Below are 18376 nucleotides of genomic sequence, written 5' to 3'. Positions count from 1 at the left end.
TGTTAATGATGGACCCTACACTATCAGAACCATGCTGGATTGGACTATTAATGGACCACTGAAAGGAGACCATGGTGGTGGAAGAGTCTATGCTCAAACAGAGCTGACAGTAACAGGATTTCAGTTTTGAACTTTGATCTTCGGCAGCAATTCATTTGCCAGGAGAAGATCACAATCCAGGATAGACTGCTTACCAGAAAGAGGACATTTGTGTGAATGTTAAGGTTTCATGTCTCCAGATGCATGTAATTGTAATTATTATACGATAATAATTAGGAAGCTGGGATATACGAGCCGTGCATCTGTTTTTCTATCTGCCTGATATTCTATGATACACATTTATGATGGTAATTATGGCAAATAGTCACATGGGTGGGGTTGTGGTAAAAGTGAGGGAATAAATTATGTATTTGTGCTTTGTTCTGGGCAGTTTAGTTTGGTTTTGGGGTGCACTGTATGTCACATCTTTTGTTGACCACAATTACACCTAATTGAATTGCTTCAAGATCATTTGTTTTGCTAGTTACTAATAAAGGATCAAATAGAGTTCTTTGATTTTTGGGGCATTATTATTGGATTGATCAGAGGGCATGTCATACATGGTTAACAACCCAAGCTAGGTCACTAGCAGTGGCATTGGTTTGTTAGAATAGCAGCTACATTTTTATTCATTAAAAGGAAAATAATTTCATTGGTAGCCAACCGATTTCTTCAACGGCAACCACTAATGCAGTGTGGGTGCTTCTGGACCCAGTACACTCTCAAGACTCATCTTTGCCATCTGCACTTAATTTATCAAGAATTACAAATTGATTCTCTACTCAGTTATGGATGGGTTTTGAGGGCAGCACAGCCCGAGGCCTCAACCTTGTAAGTCCCTATCAGTCTTTGAGAGTTCGTCAGCAGCCTCCAATGGCTGTAAGTGGATTTTTTTGGAACTTTTAAAAAATATTTCAGGAGACACTTAAACTGTATAAGTACTGTAGATCTCAATTTTAATAATAAAAACATGAACAAATAACTGAACAATAACAATTAGCATCAAAATATAGTAATTTATGGTATTTATTTTCAAAGGTTTCACTTCAGAGTATCACTGCTCCATTGGTGGGCACCAAGATTCATTGACCTACAGGAAGGTCAGATGCAAGAACTACTTGCTTTCAGTTAGCAAGCTGCAACATTATTAGTTAAAGGCATCCTTTAAATAGGAATGGGGCAATAGACAGTATTATGCTTTCATATTATTACAACAGATAAATTGGCTGCATTTGGAAAATAAATATTGGAGCTATTGCTATAAAGGTACCATCTCCTTTGAATTTTACCCCAGACCTTCTATGTGCATTCTTTTAAGATAACCTTCAAAGACACATGATGCTATTTATGCCTGACATGCTCTTCAAAAGGTGATCATGTTAGGCATTGGTTCACAGACACTAATCCCAGAGTGTCACTGGAAATAGTGGGATAGGAGAAGATTCCACTTCCAAATGAAATTGCAATACAGATGCAAGCTGGCAATGTTGTTCATCTCCCTTGCCTTGTAATGGCAGAGACCCAGATCTGCCAATTGTTTGTTATCTCTGTGTATTTCATGCTGTCCTATAAAAGGTGTAAACTCTAATGTTGTGTTTTGACTGCATGTTGACATTGGTCTTTAAGTAATTCCATGCAGTCTCTGGGAAGGCAGGTCTTTGCAGCAGGGTTAGGTTGGAAGTGTGAGAATTATAAGTAGAGTTATGTCACATAGAAACAAGAAGGTTCTTTGGCCCATTGTGTCTGTGCTGACCATCATGTACTATACTTATCTGTAATACTATGCCACTTTCAGTATATTGTCTTCTATCCACATTATTTCAAGTATTTGCTAAATATTTCTTAAGTTGTGAGAGCACCTGTCTGCATTGCCTTTGTGAGCAGTTCTTTCATCGTTTAGTATTATAGTGTCACACAGCACAAACAGACCCTTTGGCCCCTCCAAGTCTATGCTGACTACCAATCACCTTTTACACAAAACCAACATTAGTCCACCAGGTGAAAAATATCTTGCTGAAACTACCTTTGAATATTCAAGTATTGCCTTAAGCCTACACTCTCTAGTTATTGTCTCCCCTGCTAGGACAGTTGCAGGGGTAACTATGTCCTTCATGATTTTTTATACACCTCATCAAGACTCCCTTCAGTCCTCTCCATTCGAAGGAAAGAAACCCGATGTTATCTTATCTCTGCTCATAATGAAACTACTCCATGGCAGGCAACATCTTGGTGAATATCCTCTGCACCCTCCCCAGTGCAACCACATCTTTCCTATTGAAAATAGTATTTTACCTGTGGCCTAAATGTTTCACATGTTTGCACCAAAACTTCCTTGCTCTGTTTCTGGATAATAAAGATAAGTATTCTGCATGGCCTTTTAACCACGTTATCCATCTGTGCTGTGCTCTTCAGGGATCTTTAGACATGTACTTCCAAGGGCCCCACCACTTGTGTGTATAACTCTGCTTTATTAGTCCTTCTAAAATGAACTGCATCACAATTTTAAGATTAAGTTCTACCTACAATTGTTCAGTCAATCTAACCAACATGGTAATATTGTTCCTTAACCAAAAGTTATTGCTTTTTGTTTGCAATGATGCCAATCATCAATTCATTAACTAATTTTATTTCATACAAGGTCTCTTGACACAGTATGTAGATAAGCCTACAAGAGGAGAAGCTGTACTTGATCTGGTATTGGGAAATGAACCTGGTCAGGTGTCAGATCTCTCAGTGGGAGAGCATTTTGGAGATAGTGATCACAATTCTATCTCCTTTACCATAGCATTGGAGAGGGATAGGAACCGACAAGTTAGGGAAGTGTTTAATTGGAGTAAGGGGAAATATGAGGCTATCAGGCAGGAACTTGGAAGTATAAATTGGAAACAGATGTTCTCGGAAATGTACAGAAGAAATGTGGCAAATGTTCAGGGGATATATGAGTGGAGTTCTGCATAGGTACATTCCAATGAGACAGGGATAGGATGGTAGGGTACAGGAACCATGGTGTACAAAGGCTGTTGTAAATCTAGTCAAGAAGAAAAGAAGAGCTTACGAAAGGTTCAAAAAACTAGGTAATGATAGAGATCTAGAAGATTATAAGGCTAGCAGGAAGGAGATTAAGAAAGAAATTAGGAGAGCTAGAAGGAGCCATGAGAGGGCCTTGGTGGACAGGATTAGGGAAAACCCCAAGGTATTCTACAAGTATGTGAAGAGCAAGAGGATGAGACGTGAGAGAATAGGACCAATCAAGTGTGACAGTGGAAAAGTGTGCATGGAATTGGAGGAGATAGCAGAGGCACTTAATGAGAACTTTGCTGCAGTATTCACTACGGAAAAGGATCTTGGTGATTGTAGGGATGACTTACAGCGGACTGAAAAGCTTGAGCATGTAGATATTAAGCTGAGGTAAGGACATGTTTGGCACAGCTTTGTGGGACAAAGGGCCTGTAGTGTGCTGTAGGTTTTCTATGTTCTATGTTTTATGTTCTATAAAGCAGTCCATCAACTGTTCAGTGTGAATTTTCACCTTTCACAAACTTCCCTAATACTCAATGTCAATACCCTCATTAAGTTCCCCACTGCCCGCATCCTGAGAAATGGGGTTGCCATTTAACAGAAAGTAAACTGCACAACCACACATTCTATGCCACAAACACAGTAAAGAGCCTGTGTATTTTACAGCAAATGACTCCTCTTCTGACTTCTGGAAACTGTTCATTGTCTGTAAAGCAGGAGGCAGAAACATGACAGAACGTTCTCCACTTTCCAGGATGACTACAATAACACTCAAGGAGGAGGACACCTCTATTTATCTACTCCACCACAGGATCATACAGTCACTGGGACTTGAACATCTAGATTGAATATTGACTGAGGCAGGAAAGGTTTGTTTTAGTATGATCACTCAAGTCAAGTAAGATGTTCTCCTAAAGTGGTTGTCCATTGGTGGGTCCTCAGGTGGCTGTAGTGGTTGATCCAGGAACCACATATTCTCATGTGGTGTGGACACAATTAAGTGTTAGTTATGGTGAGAGGTTGGGTCTTCTGATTGTTGGTTCTCTCCTTCTGCTGGTGCAGCTTGGTCTCTGTGGTTCAGCAGAGATCATTCTCGTGTAGTGCAGCTCCCTCTCGATCAGATTTCCTCCAGGTGCATCTATTGAGTGCAGTGTCTTCCCACTTTTTAAAAGTAATGCTGGACTTCCGGTAAGATGGCGATTGTTTAGCTGCTCCGAACTTTTGTTCCGTTACTGTCGCTACCTTTGCACTAAATGTCTCCATTTTATAAAGCTTAGTTAGGAATTATTTCGGTATCTCTTACTTGCCTGTGAATATATCTAACCTACAATGTCTAGCAAGAGTTCTAAATCCGGGAGAAAAGAAACTACGACCTCGTCGGACGTGACGATGGAGGCGCTTGAAAATCTCCGAGACGAAATCTTAAAGGAAATTAAAACCGCTTTCAAACAGTTAGAAGAGAAACTGGATCGGATCAACGATAAAGTGGACAAACATGCTGAACACCTATCTCGCATCGATTCGACTTCTGAAGCTTTAGAAAGTCGGGTTCGATACTTGAAGACTCTCTGTTCCAGCTTAGAGGAAAAATCTAATAAACTTCTTTCCAAAATGGTGGATCTCGAAAATCGCAGCAGACGCTGCAATATCAGAATTCTGGGATTACCAGAGGCGACTGAAAAGGGGTCAACCGTGAAGTTTTTCGCCGAGTTTCTCTGTGAGATATTTGGGAAGGATCTGCTTCCGAAGCCGCCCGAGCTCGAACGGGCACACAGAGTTAACGTCCCCCCCGGAATTCTGGGCACCCGTCCGCGACCAGTAATCTTGTGTTTCCATCAATACCAGGTAAAACACAGTCTGATTGTGGAGGCACGTCGCAGAGGCTCTTTTTCTTTCCAGGATACAACCATTCGCTTTGTGGAAGATTTTGCACCCCAGACCTTAAAGATGCGCGCTGAGTATAAAGGCGTAATGAAAGTGCTTTTTGATCGTGGTTTCAAACCTTCCTTTCATAATCTTGCTGACCTAAGAATCAAGTTTAATACCGGGGAATTCAAGTGGTTCAAATCAGCGAGGGAAGCTGAAGCATTTGTGGCAAGTCTTCCGGCTATTCAGTCATCCTCGGAATCTGATCGGACCTCCTAAAATGGTGGATAAGTACTCCTCGTAGTAAAATTACTTTCTCTGGACTCGGAATTCACTTGAATCACTCAGACATTATTCACTGAAACTCTAAAGGCTGTTGACAATCTCTCCCGGGATTTGGTGTGTGTGTAATCTATTTTTACCTCTATATAACCTTACCTACAGAGTTCTACAACTAATTCTAACTTGTTTTGGAGGTTTGAAGTCTTTAGTGAAGGCCTCCCTGTTTGTTGGTTCACAGTTCAACTGCTGATTTATTTTTCCTCTGTTTTAAATATTTATTTATTTTATCTTTTTCTTTTCTTCACCCTTTTTTTTCCACTCTCTGAATTTTTTTTCTCCCCTCTCGGTAAACGGTTGATAAATACTCATCTTGAATTTATAATTTTCCCCTTCCTCTTTTTTTCTTTTTCCTTCTTACCTTTTTTTTCCCTTCTCTTACTTTATTCTTCTATAATATTTCGCGGGTAGGTTAGTTTTGGTTTTCTTCCGATTTTCTCTGTATTAAGTTGTATATCTTGGCAGAAGCTGTTCTAATCTGTAGTTATGTTTTCTAGTGCATAAACTAGTTACTGTTTGTTATAGCATTTATACGGAACTGCTGTCAATGACACAGATCTGGAAGTTGTATTTGGGTTAATTTTTTTGGTAGAGCTAGCTACTTGTTTTGGTAGCCGTCTAGTTTTGGGTTGTGTGGGTGGGGTGGGTTTTCCAGTTCCAACATTTCTTTATTGTTTAGGACATGTTTATATTTTGACCTTACGAATCTATGTTTACATCTCTGCTCCCAGACTGCTATTGTACCGCTTGATTTTTTATTTGCCTGCTGCCTTTTATGCATTAGTAATTGATAATGGCTAGTGCACTTAAATTCGTGAGCTGGAATGTAAAGGGACTGAACCACCCTGTTAAAAGGAGGAAGGTATTCTCACATATTAAACAACTCAAAGCTGACATTGCTTTCCTCCAAGAAACTCATATTCGTTGTTTTGATAACTCCCGGCTTCTGTCCAAGTGGGCGGGTCAGCATTTTCATTCATCCTTTGCCGCTAAAGCTAGGGGAGTCTCCATTCTTATTAACTCAAATATTCCTTTTGAACTCCATAATAAAATATCGGACACAAATGGCCGTTTTATTATTGTTTCTGGTAAACTATATAACACTAAAGTTGCACTAGCAAACCTGTATGCCCCTAACTTTGATGATGTTAACTTTTTTGAACGGTTTTTTTCCTCACTACCAGACTTAAACTCACACTCTCCTATATTGGGTGGTGACTTTAACTGTTGGTTGGATCCTAAACTGGACCGATCGTCCTCTGTTACCAGATCACCTACCAAATCTGCCTTAGCTATTCAGTCGTTTCTCTCTAATTTTGGTATCTCTGATATATGGTGTTTCCTCCATCCTACGGAGAGAGATTATTCCTTTTTCTCACATGTTCACCATACCTTCACTAGAATTGACTATTTTCTACTCGATAACCAACTTATCCCATTTGCCCACACTTGTGACTATCAGAGTATACTGATTTCTGACCATGCCCCAATTACCCTCTCTCTGAACTTTCCCGGTCTCCCTCAGAGGAACAAACACTGGCGGTTTGATTTAACTTTATTATCGGATGATGATTTCATAAAATTTATTAAAGACCAGATAACCTTCTATTTTAACACTAATACATCACCTGAAGTGCCATCCCAGATTGTCTGGGATGCCATGAAAGCATACTTGAGGAGTCAAATAATCTCTTACACAGCAAATCTCAATAAAAGATCCCGTGCAGATCGAGCAGACCTCATTAACCAGATCAAAGATGTGGATCAATTATATGCCCAAACTAAGAACCCTGAATTATACAAGAAGCGCGTTGAACTCCAAACTAAATTTAACCTTCTGTCCACTCAACCTGTCGAACGCCAACTTCTCGAAAGCAAGAGCCGCTTTTACATTCATGGGGATAAGTCTGGTAAATTCCTAGCCAATCAGCTGAGGCGTTCTAAAGCCAAACAACATATTACAAAGATCCGGAAGGAGAACGGAGACTTTACATCGGATCATTTAGAAATTAATGACGCATTTAAAAATTTTTATTCTCGGCTTTATTCCTCTGAATCCCTGAATGACAATATCTCTGTGGATCAATTTTTACAGAATCTGAATATCCCCTCACTTTCATCTGATTTCAAAGCCAAACTTAATGCGCCTATATCACTAGAAGAAATATCTTCTGCAATTTCTGCACTGTCCTCAGGGAAATCTCCTGGACCTGATGGGTTCCCTGTGGAATTTTATAAATCATTCTCCTCACTTCTTTCTCCTCAGTTACTTTCAGTATTATCTGACTCGTTTAACTACGGCAAATTGCCACCCTCTTTCAATGAGGCATCTATTATTCTTCTTTTAAAAAAGGGGCAAAGACCCAACAGAGTGTTCCTCGTACAGGCCGATCTCTCTGCTCAATGTTGATGTAAAGATCTTAGCTAAAGTGTTGGCTCATAGATTAGAAACCGTTATTCCCTCCATTATCTCTGATGACCAAACAGGCTTTATTAAAAACCATCTCCCTTCTTTTAACATTCGGCGTCTATTTAATATTTTATACTCAGTTCCAACTGGGACTCCTGAATGTGTTATCTCCCTTGATGCGGAGAAAGCATTTGATCGTATAGAGTGGAACTACCTTTTTGCAGTCTTAGAAAAATTTGACCTCGGCCAAAGTTTCATCTCTTGGATCCAATTGCTGTACCTGTGTCCTACTGCTTCTGTTCTAACTAACTTTCAGAAATCCCAAGTATTCAATCTCAAACGTGGCACCCATCAGGGATGCCCCTTAAGTCCCTTTCTCTTTGATTTGGCTATAGAACCTCTGGCGATAGCATTTCGAAAATGTCCTGAACTGACCGGGATTTGGAGAGGGGGTGTTGAGCATAAAGTCTCTCTCTATGCTGATGACCTACTACTCTTTCTCTCTTATCCGTCTACATCCTTACCTCTAATGTTTTCACTTCTTGACCAGTTTAGCCAGATCTCTGGCTATAAACTCAACTTACATAAGAGTGAACTTTTCCCAATTAATAAAGAAGCACAAGAACTAATATTTTGTGATCTCCCTTTTAAAGTAGTCCATAATCAATTTACTTATCTTGGAATTACAGTCACAAGGAAGTTTAAAGATCTCTTTCATGAAAACTTTGTCAATCTTTCATATGCTACAAAACAGAATCTGGTACAATGGTCACCTCTATCTATGTCCTTGGTAGGTCGTATCAATGTTGTCAAAATGTATGTTCTCCCCTTTCTATCCCAATTTTTATTCCTAAATCTTTTTTTGATTCCTTAGACTCTATTATTTTGTCATATCTGTGGCAGAATAAGCGCTCTAGAATTAATAAAATCCACCTCCAAAAATCTAAAAAAGAGGGTGGCATGGCTTTACCTAACTTTCGCTTATATTACTGGGCAGCTAATATACGTTGTGCTGCCTTCTGGTCTTTCTTCCACGGTCAACCTGAGTGCCCTAACTGGGTGGCAATGGAGTTGAGCTCCACTAAAGAATTATCTATATCTGCACTTCTTGGCTCTGCACTCCCTAGCAGTCTACCCAGATCAATAGCTAACCCTCTGGTTAGACACACTTTGCGTATATGGGCTCAGTTCAGGAAATGCTATGGTTTCCAGGGGTTTTCCATTTCTAGCCCTGTCACACATAATCACCTCTTTTTACCTACCACGTTCGATTCAGCATTCCATGTTTGGTACAGGAAGGGCATTAGACATTTTGAAGATCTCTTCATTGATACCCGCTTCGCTTCTTTTCAACAGCTCTCTGTTAAGTTCAACCTGCCTAACGCTCACTTTTTCAGATATCTCCAAATCCGACACTTTACTGCTCCCTTAATTCCTAACTTTCCTGAAATGCCTACGAAAAATGCTATGGACCTATTTCTCTCCATTAATCCACTAGGTAAAGGTTTAATTTCAATTATCCAAGATAAATTAGCAGCCTTATGACGGGCCCCTGTGGATAAAATTAAAATGGCCTGGGAGCAGGATTTAAATATCTCTTTATCCGAGGAGAGCTGGGACTCAGTCCTCAAATCGGTTAACTCAACCTCTCTTTGTGCTCGCCATTGTCTCTTACAGTTTAAGATTGTTCATAGAGCCCATTTGTCTAAATCTAAACTATCTCGATTCTACCCTGGCATTAGTCCGCTCTGTGATAAATGCAAGAGGGGCGTGGCCTCTCTCATCAATATGTACTGGTTCTGTCCTAGCTTGGAGAAATTCTGGAAAGATGTCTTCACTACACTATCGGGTATTCTGAATCAGCACCTAGAACCTAACCCCTTAATTGCTCTGTTCGGTTTTTGGGGCGAGACAGATTTATGTCTGGGTCCGACCAAATGCCGAATACTATCCTTTGCCTCTCTCCTGGCGAGACGCTTGATCCTCCTTAGATGGAGAGATGTTGCCCCGCCCACTCATGCGCAATGGCTTAACGACATTATGGCCTGCTTGGACCTCGAAAAAATTCATTATTCAGTTCTCAATTCGGATTTAAAGTTCCATAAGGTCTGGGGGCCTTTTATCGAGTACTTTCATAACCTTCCTCTTGACTAGGGTTTTTTTTTCTCTTCGGTCCCTTGCTTTCAGCTCCCTTTTTTTTTATCTGGTAGTAGGCATTATTATCCTCTGTTGCTAAGTGTATTCACAGTCTGGGAGTTTGACTGTCCGGACTTATACTCTCTATATTGTGTGGTGGTTGGTCTGGAATTGTTTTTTTTTCTTGTGTTGTGGGGTTTGGGGAGGACACTAAGCTCACTTGTCTTTAATTTAGGTGCTTTTTTGTTAAGTTCTCTTCCTTTGTAGCATATTGTTATTGTATGCTTAACCTTGCTCTGTATCAATGCTCCTCACTGGGATTTGGGGTTTTTAATTTTGTAAAATGTTTTGAAAAACTAATAAAAAAATAAAAAAAAAGTAATGCTGATTTTTTTTTCAGGCTGATTTTGATGTTACCCTTGAAGTTTTTTTTTCTGCCTACTGAGGGTTCTCTGACTTTCCTTCAACTGGGAGTAAAGGATTGTTTGAGGAGATGTGAGTTAGGCATCTGGATGACGTGACCTATCCATCGGAGTTGGCGTCATTTTATCGTGGCCTGTTCATGTTGCCCTCCTCCAGTATGATGGTATTAGTGGATTTGTTCTCCTAGCTGATCTTCAAAATCTTTTGTAAGGATCTTTGGTGGTATTGTTTCAGAGCTGTCAGATGTCTACTGTAGGTGGTCTATAATTGAATCCCTTGCAGTAATGTAGGAAGGATGACTGTTCTATATAACAAAAGTTTTACTGTCTTTTCCTTAAAGACTCTGTTCCTTAAGCTTGCTGAAGCTCCAATACCACTACTTAGGTGGTGGTTGATCTCTGAGTCGAGGTCTGCTTTTGAAGAGAGAATGCTGTTGTGGTAGGGAAAATGGTCTATATTTTCAAGGGTGATATCGTCAACTTTTATGGAGGGCTGAATAAATGGCTGGTTTGACGGTGGCTGATATAGGACCTGCGTCTTTTTTATATTCAGGACAAGTCCCAGTGCTCTCTGTGCCCTGTCAAAGGCATTCAGGATGCATTGGAGGACTTATTCAGAGTGTACTGTGATGGTCTTGTCATCCGCATACTGAAGCTCCATGATAAAGGTGACGCTCACCTTGTTCTTGGCTTTGAACTGGTTGAACTTGGGCTAATACAGAGCATGATTCTTAGCTTGGAAATGGGCATAACCAGAATAATTTCTGCCCTTGTTCGCTTTCCACGTGGAAGTAGCAGCAGCAACAGCAAAGCAGGCTGACCTTTCCCCTTCCTCAGATAGAATTGCGCAGAATAATCGCAGAATCCTGGCAAGGATCCAGTAGAAGCCAGATAACAGCACGGGAAAGCAAAGCATTGTGGCCTAGTATTTTAATAAGTCACGACAAGTAGAAAAACCAGCTACGCAATAAATACATCACCAAAACACCAAAAAACATCAATCCACCATCTCCCGCGCCATCTCCACCCTCATCAACTCCGGACACCTTCCTCCCTCAGCCAAAAAACTCATAATTCCCACACCCCGCACAACTCGGTTTTACCTCCTCCCCAAGATCCACAAGCCTGACTGTCCCGGCAGACCCATAGTTTCAGCCTGCTCCTGTCCCACCGAACTTGTGTCTGCCTACTTGGACTCCATTTTATCCCCCATAGTTCAGTCTCTCCCCACCTACATCCAGGATACATCCCATGCCCTTCACCTCTTCAATAACTTCCAATTCCCCGGCCCCAACCGCTTCATTTTTACCATGGATGTTCAATCCTTATACACCTCCATCCCACATCAAGAAGGCCTCAAAGCCCTCTGCTACTTTTTGGATAACAGACCCCACCAGTTCCCCAGCACCACCACACTTCTCCGGTTGGCGGAGCTTGTTCTAACTCTCAATAACTTCTCCTTTGGTTCTTCCCACTTTCTCCAGATCAAAGGTATAGCCATGGGCACTCGCATGGGCCCCAGCTATGCCTGCCTCTTTGTAGGTTATGTGGAACAGTCTATGCTCCAAATCTATACTGGCACCACTCCCCAACTTTTCCTCCACTACATCAACGACTACATTGGTGCTGCTTCCTGCACCCATGCTGAGCTCATCAATTTCATCAACTTTGCTTCTAACTTTCACCCAGCCCTTAAATTCACTTGGTCCATCTCGGACACTTCTCTCCCCTTTCTTGATCTCTCAGTCTCCATCTCCGGAGACAGACTATCCACTGACATCTTCTACAAACCCACTGACTCCCATAACTATCTTGACTATACCTCTTCCCAACTTGCCCAATGCAAAAATGCCATTCCCTATTCCCAGTTCCTCCGTCTCCGCCGCTTCTGCTCCCAGGATGAGGCTTTCCGTTCCAGGACTTCTCAAATGTCCTCTTTCTTTCAGGATTGTGGTTTCCCTTCTGGCATCATCAAAGATGCCCTCACCTCCATCTCCTCCACCACCCACATTTCAGCCCTTAACCCATCCTCCCGTCACCACAACAGGGACAGGGTTCCCCTTGTCCTCACCTACCACCCCACCAGCCTCCGGATCCAACACATCATCCTTTGCAACTACCTCCACCTTCAACAGGACCCCACCACTCAGCACATCTTTCCCTCCCTACCCCTCTCAGCATTTCGCAGGGATCGTTCCCTCCGCGACTACCTGGTCCACACGTCCCTCCCCACAGAACTCCCACCTGGCACATCCCTGCAAGCGCAAATGCTACACCTGTCCCCACACCTCCCCCCTTACCACCATTCCGGGCCCCAGACAGTCCTTCCAGGTGAGGCAACACTTCCCCTGCGAGTCTGTGGAGTTGTCTATTGCATCTGGTGCTCTCGGTGCGGCCTCCTCTACATCGGTGAGACCCAATGCAGATTGGGGGACCGCTTCGTCGAGCACCTCCGCTCCGTCCGTCACACCAGACAGGATCTCCCGGTTGCCACTCACTTCAACTCTGCCTCTCATTCCCATCTAGATATGTCCATACATGGCCTCCTCTACTGCCATGATGAGGCCAAACTCAGGTTGGAGGGGCAACACCTCATCTACCGTCTGGGTAGCCTCCAGCCTGGTGGTATGAACATTGAATTCTCCCATTTCTGGTAATTCCCTCCCCCTCCCCCTTCCCCTATCCTAGGTCCCTCTCTGCCTCTCTCCCCTTTCAACTTTCTGCTCCTTTACCTCTACAGTTCTTTCATGCTTATCCCCTCCCCCCTTTATCCTTCCTCTGATTGGTTCTCCACCTGGCGCCTCTAGCCCTTCCCCTTCCCCTATCTCTATTACTGGGCTTCGGCCCTCTCTTCCCCCCCATTCCTGATGAAGGGTCTCGGCCCGAAACGTTGGCTACTCTTTTCTCACGGATGCTGCCTGACCTGCTGAGTTCTTCCAGCGTTGTGTACGTACGCAATAAATATATTTACCTGAAAAAGTTACTACATGACCATGAAGTGAAGCAACCAAGAGGAGCTAAGACATTCTTTCGAATGTGATTGGAAACAAGTGGGTATAACTGTTTTAACAGTTACACCTACTTTAATAGTCTGCTCATATACCTGTATATCCTAAAGCAGAGTATACACTGATGTAGCCCTAACCTGCAGGTGAACTGTTAAAACGGGTGAAAGGTGATAAGGTTAGAGAAAAGGTCAATGTTACGGCAATCTTTCTCTTGCTGCCATAAAAGAAATAGATAACTAAGGTAAATTTAGGTGAGATGTGAAAGATTTAAGAGGGATTTGAGGACCAGCATTTTCACTGAGAGTGTGTGAGTATATGGAATAAGCTACCAGAGTTGAGCCAAGTAATTTAAGAGAAATTTGGTACAAGGAGGAGCAGGGTTTCAAGGGACAACGGGCTGAATACAGAAAATTGGGACAAGCAGGGTGAGCACTGTGGTATTCATGGAGTCATTGGGCTGTATTGGTCTATAATTCTATAAGTGATGAGTAACTATCTTAAAATGTTGTTTCTAGGCACATGTGTATGGTGATGCGAGGTGTGCAGAAAATGAATAGCAAGACAGTAACCAGCACAATGCTTGGAGTTTTCCGTGAGGATCAAAAGACACGGGAAGAATTTCTCACCCTGACAAAGGAGTAGAAGGATCGTTTTCAAAGTAAAACTCTCTTCAATGTTAGAGATAACTTCTGGCCTGTCATGAAAAGAGGCTTGCAGTGAAAATTCAAAGACAATTGATTCCTGCACTGATTAAATAAGATTTAATTCATCTAATTCAAACAATCGACCAATGTTTTCCAAAAATACTGAACTGTTTTAGTGTTTTCCCACCATACCTGAGTGACATATAATGCATTATCTTCTTTGTGTGTGATGGTGATTCACTTTGTACCTGTCAATATCCTTGTTGTGATGAACTGTATGGATCTGCAATTTCAATTAGCATTCTAAAAAAAATTCCTAAACTTTTAGAAATTTATTTTTAATAATATAGTAACTATTAAACCAACAGAGCTGGCAGATTACTTTATTAATAACCGAGCTTTAATTTTGGGCAGTAAAGATATGGGGAATGCACTGTCTCTCTCTTCAGCAATCTAATCACATTATTTTTCTTTTTTTTTTTAAAGTTCAAAGCCAGGGTATGCAGTGGACTTTCACTTCTCCTATCTGTCCTAACCGATAAATCAGAACTTTCCTCTCTAATGGCTTCAGTGCTCTTGATGTGAACCAAATTTCTAATTTTCCATTAGATAGATGCTTTATTGATCCCAAAGGAAATTAGTGTCACAGAAGCATTACAAGTGCACAAATGTACAAATAACAAATATTAGAAGAGAAGTAAGAAAGAATAAAAAATTAAAATATTAAGTTACCTCAAACTGTCTAACAGGAGGGGGTCATCACTTCCCCAGTTATAGATTGACTCCTTATAGAGCCTTATGGCCAAGGGTAAGAATGACCTCATATAGTGCTCTTTGGAGCAGCACAGTTGTATCAGTCTGTTACTAAAAGTGCTCCTCTGTTTAGCAAAGGTGGCATGCAGAGGGTGAGAAACATTGTCCGGAACTGCCAGGATTTTCCAGAGGGTCCTCCAGTGTGTCCAGTTTGACTCCTATAGCAGAGCCAGGAAACACCCAAATAGCTTTCATATTGTATGGAAACACATCTTCACTGTGTACAATTTCAATTAAAGCACGTTTTGAGGGATCAAACAGAAGATGCTTCATTTAAATTCAGTCATTCTGAGCAAAACTGGAAGTTCTTGACTCTGTGCAAGTGCGCTAAATGCTCTGTGGCTTTAACGAGGACAAAACAGTAAAAGAAAATTGTTTTATTATTGTTCTCTTTAACAGTATTTTTTAAATGGTTGAGAAGTTTTACTTTTTTATTTGTATGCATCAATTGTTGAGTGTGATGTTCAGATATACACATATATTGCAAACCTGCTAAGTTCTTGTTAGTAAAGTCAGGAGAATGGGATAATCAATCAGCTGTGATAGAATAGGGGACCAAACTTGATGGGCCAAATGGCCTAATTCTGCTTCTATGTCTCATCATGTTACAGTCGTATACACCTACATGTGATGAATTACTGAAACAACATACCCCAGGAATTACAGTTCTTTTCCAGACTGCGTTGAGTTAGCTAAGCAGTCATCAGCAATCCTGAGGTTGTGAACTTGGGGTCATTATACTGTACGTTGATTCAAATTCAATTGACAGAGGACAACATGATTTTTTTCTGATGAAGGGGCTCAGCCTGAAACACCAACTGTTTGTTCATTTCCATTGGTGCTGCCTGACCTGCAGAGTTCCTCCAGCATTTTGTGTCTGTCACTCTGTTGTTGTATGTGCTAAATGTATCCTCACTCTAGATTGATGCATAAAGATGACAGCTTTAATGGAGAATAGCTGGTGCCATTGTGAATGTAGTTCAATTCTCAACAAGCAGGCACACCTCTTGGGGTGGAGTAATGGAAAGAAAGAATAGAAAGAAAAAACCATTTCTCATGTAGTGAATAATAATCTAGCTACATTAGTAATTTGTCTGCAGTGCCACAAATTTAAAATAATTGCTGTTAATAATAAAAAAACAATTCATTTGCTGGTGTTGTAGCATAAGATGGATGAAAACAAATCATCAGACTGAATTAAGTAAGTGGCAAAGAAAATCGTACACTTCTGTCTTATTTGATTTGTACTAGTCCCCCACATGCCACAAATAAATTTCAGCCCCAATATGGTCTCATTGACTCCCTTGTCCAAATACTTTGATGAAGATCTTAAGAACATATTTAAAATAAATTTATGTCTCCAACAAATTATCTAAGTTATGGATTAATATGTACTATAATAGTAATTTCATGGTATGTTGCTCTTACTAGTTGTAATATTATACATTACATCACTACAAATTAGATCAAAAATACAATGCTCACCTCCTTTTGTACAAAGTTTTATATTAATGATACATATTTCCATTTTTACTAGATCACAGCCTTTTATCAGCTGAATAATCTAACTCCAATGCTAATACAACAGATTCTTAGACCAAGAGTCTGCGGAATGGAAGTAGCATTTGTGAAATATGACTAAAGGACATCCAAAGTGCTTTACAACCCATGAAGTTCCTTTTGTAAGATAGCTGTCAACTTGCATGGTGTAATGTGAGAAGTTATTAGGTAGTCTTTGTTAGATATTGCTTAAGGAACAGGGTAGTATAGTAGGGAGAATGCCTCTACGTGTGTTCTGGACTCTTTCGTATACCTGAGAGGGAACCAAAGGATAACAATCAAATTTACCTTTCATATGTAAAAGAGTGTCCTCTAAGCTAAGACACCAGATATAAATATAAAATATATAGAAAAGATAATGGTACTCATGTTTTGTAACCCATGTCATTCTTCAAAATGACACACGATGTGGCCTTAATAAGTTCTAATTGTATTATGTAAAATATCTTGAAATATAGAAATGACACAAACATTTCATTATTCTGTCAGCCACTATCACTTAAATGTTTGTATTTCTGCTGCAGATACATGATTACACAATTTCTTATGTATTACTGTACTAAATCACTGATTTTTTTTAGCCTTGTCACCCTTGGAAAGTCTTTTAACTTTAAATCCACCATTTCTGTATATCTGTGGAAATAATTTGTGCCTTTTTAATTTGTGCAATAGGGAAGAATTGTTATGGGGATTGTTTCATATATCATTATTTATGGAAAAAATGTAATATAGAATTTGGTTTTTATTTTGCTTCTGCTTGTCTGTAACAATGTTAAAGTGAATTACTAAAATATATCAAAATATAAGTTGCATCTCTTAACCAAATTTTTTTTCATGATTAATAAAATTAGGATAATATTATTAACATACTTCTCAATTTTATTGGGCAAAACAAACTTACTGATCAGATGTTCTATATTTCATAAGCGGTAAAATTTTGACATTGTACAATAGACCACTATTCTTTTCCTAATTTAACACTGACCAATTGGACAATCCTGTGTAAAAGTGAGAAGGAAGATTTCTTTCAAATCTGTTGCATACCAATATCACAGAAGAGAGTACGGTTTCTACAGTGATCTTGACAAAGACCAAAGCTTCAAAACCCATATTATAGTCTCTGTAGGCATGAAGAATCTATACTAGGTTTCATTTTAAGTGATTGCAGACAGAGTGGGAATAGAAATGAAAAAAGATAAAAGATTAGCTTTATTTGAAACGTAGATTGAAACATCAAAACCCTGTAAAGGGAGATTACTATCATAGCTCGAAGGGCTGAATGGTCTACTTCTGCACCTATTGTCTATTATGATCAGACTCCTAGGTGTTTCTGTACCTTAAAATCTCTAATCTGATCTAGATGTTTATAGAACACGCAATCCAGAACAGCTGATTGCCTAGTGGGCTTAACCACAAGCTGCTCAAAAAAGCCACGACATAGGCATTCTACAGAATCTCTCTCTTGGGATCCAGCACTAACCTGTAATCTTCTTTCAGCTATGACAGTGATGCAACAACATCATATCTGCCAATCTCTAAGTGTGCTACAAGATCATCTACCTTATGCCATATCTTGTGTGCATTCAAATATAACACCTTTAGTCCTATATCCATCAACCTTTTTGAATGTTTTCGCCTTTTACACTGCAACTTATCCCTCTAACTGCAATTTTTCCCTGTCATCTGCTTGTCCTTCCTCACAGTGTCACTACACACTGCCTCTGCCTGTAAGCCAACAGCCCTATCACTCAGGTTCCCATCCCCCTGCCAAATTAATTTAAATCCTTCCCAGGAGCTCTAGCAAATCTGTCTGCAAGAATATTGGTCCCCCTGAGGTTCAGTGTAATCTGTCCCCATGAAGGGATTCACAGGATTATCTTGGCCTTCAAATTCCACTCCACGACAACCTAAATTTCCACTCTCAAAAGAGGACTGCTAACTTAAGTTTGCAAGCATAAAGGATATACGTAGTGGGAGGACTATATAACTGGCAAAGTTTTCTTACAAAACAAGATAGGCTAGGAATACCTCAAATAGAGAAATTATAGTCATTTATTATCCTAGTTGGCAGACCATATTGCTCAAGTACTTTCATATCTACTATCAATATCCACCATATAC

The 18376-nt window shown here is 40.4% G+C and overlaps 1 protein-coding gene across 2 annotated transcripts in view; it reads left to right on the top strand.

Annotated features, from left to right (window-relative positions):
• Positions 1 to 17116, top strand: part of gch2 (GTP cyclohydrolase 2) — a 53272-nt gene extending 36156 nt beyond the window's left edge. Inside the window, exons 6-7 of one of the 2 annotated variants that reach the window (XM_073050693.1) lie at positions 13754 to 13896; positions 16233 to 17116. In XM_073050693.1, the coding sequence (XP_072906794.1) occupies positions 13754 to 13880 (127 nt within the window). In that variant the 3' untranslated portion in view covers positions 13881 to 13896; positions 16233 to 17116. The remainder of the gene's footprint in view (positions 1 to 13753; positions 13897 to 16232) is intronic. The other variant, XM_073050694.1, reaches the window with a different exon arrangement.
• The last annotated feature ends 1260 nt before the right edge of the window (positions 17117 to 18376 follow it).

The sequence above is a fragment of the Hemitrygon akajei genome, chromosome 7, assembly GCF_048418815.1.
Source record: "Hemitrygon akajei chromosome 7, sHemAka1.3, whole genome shotgun sequence".
Taxonomy (NCBI): domain Eukaryota; kingdom Metazoa; phylum Chordata; class Chondrichthyes; order Myliobatiformes; family Dasyatidae; genus Hemitrygon; species Hemitrygon akajei.
The sequence above is the reverse complement of the archived record's forward strand: the minus strand, read 5'-3'. Positions and strand labels throughout refer to the sequence as shown.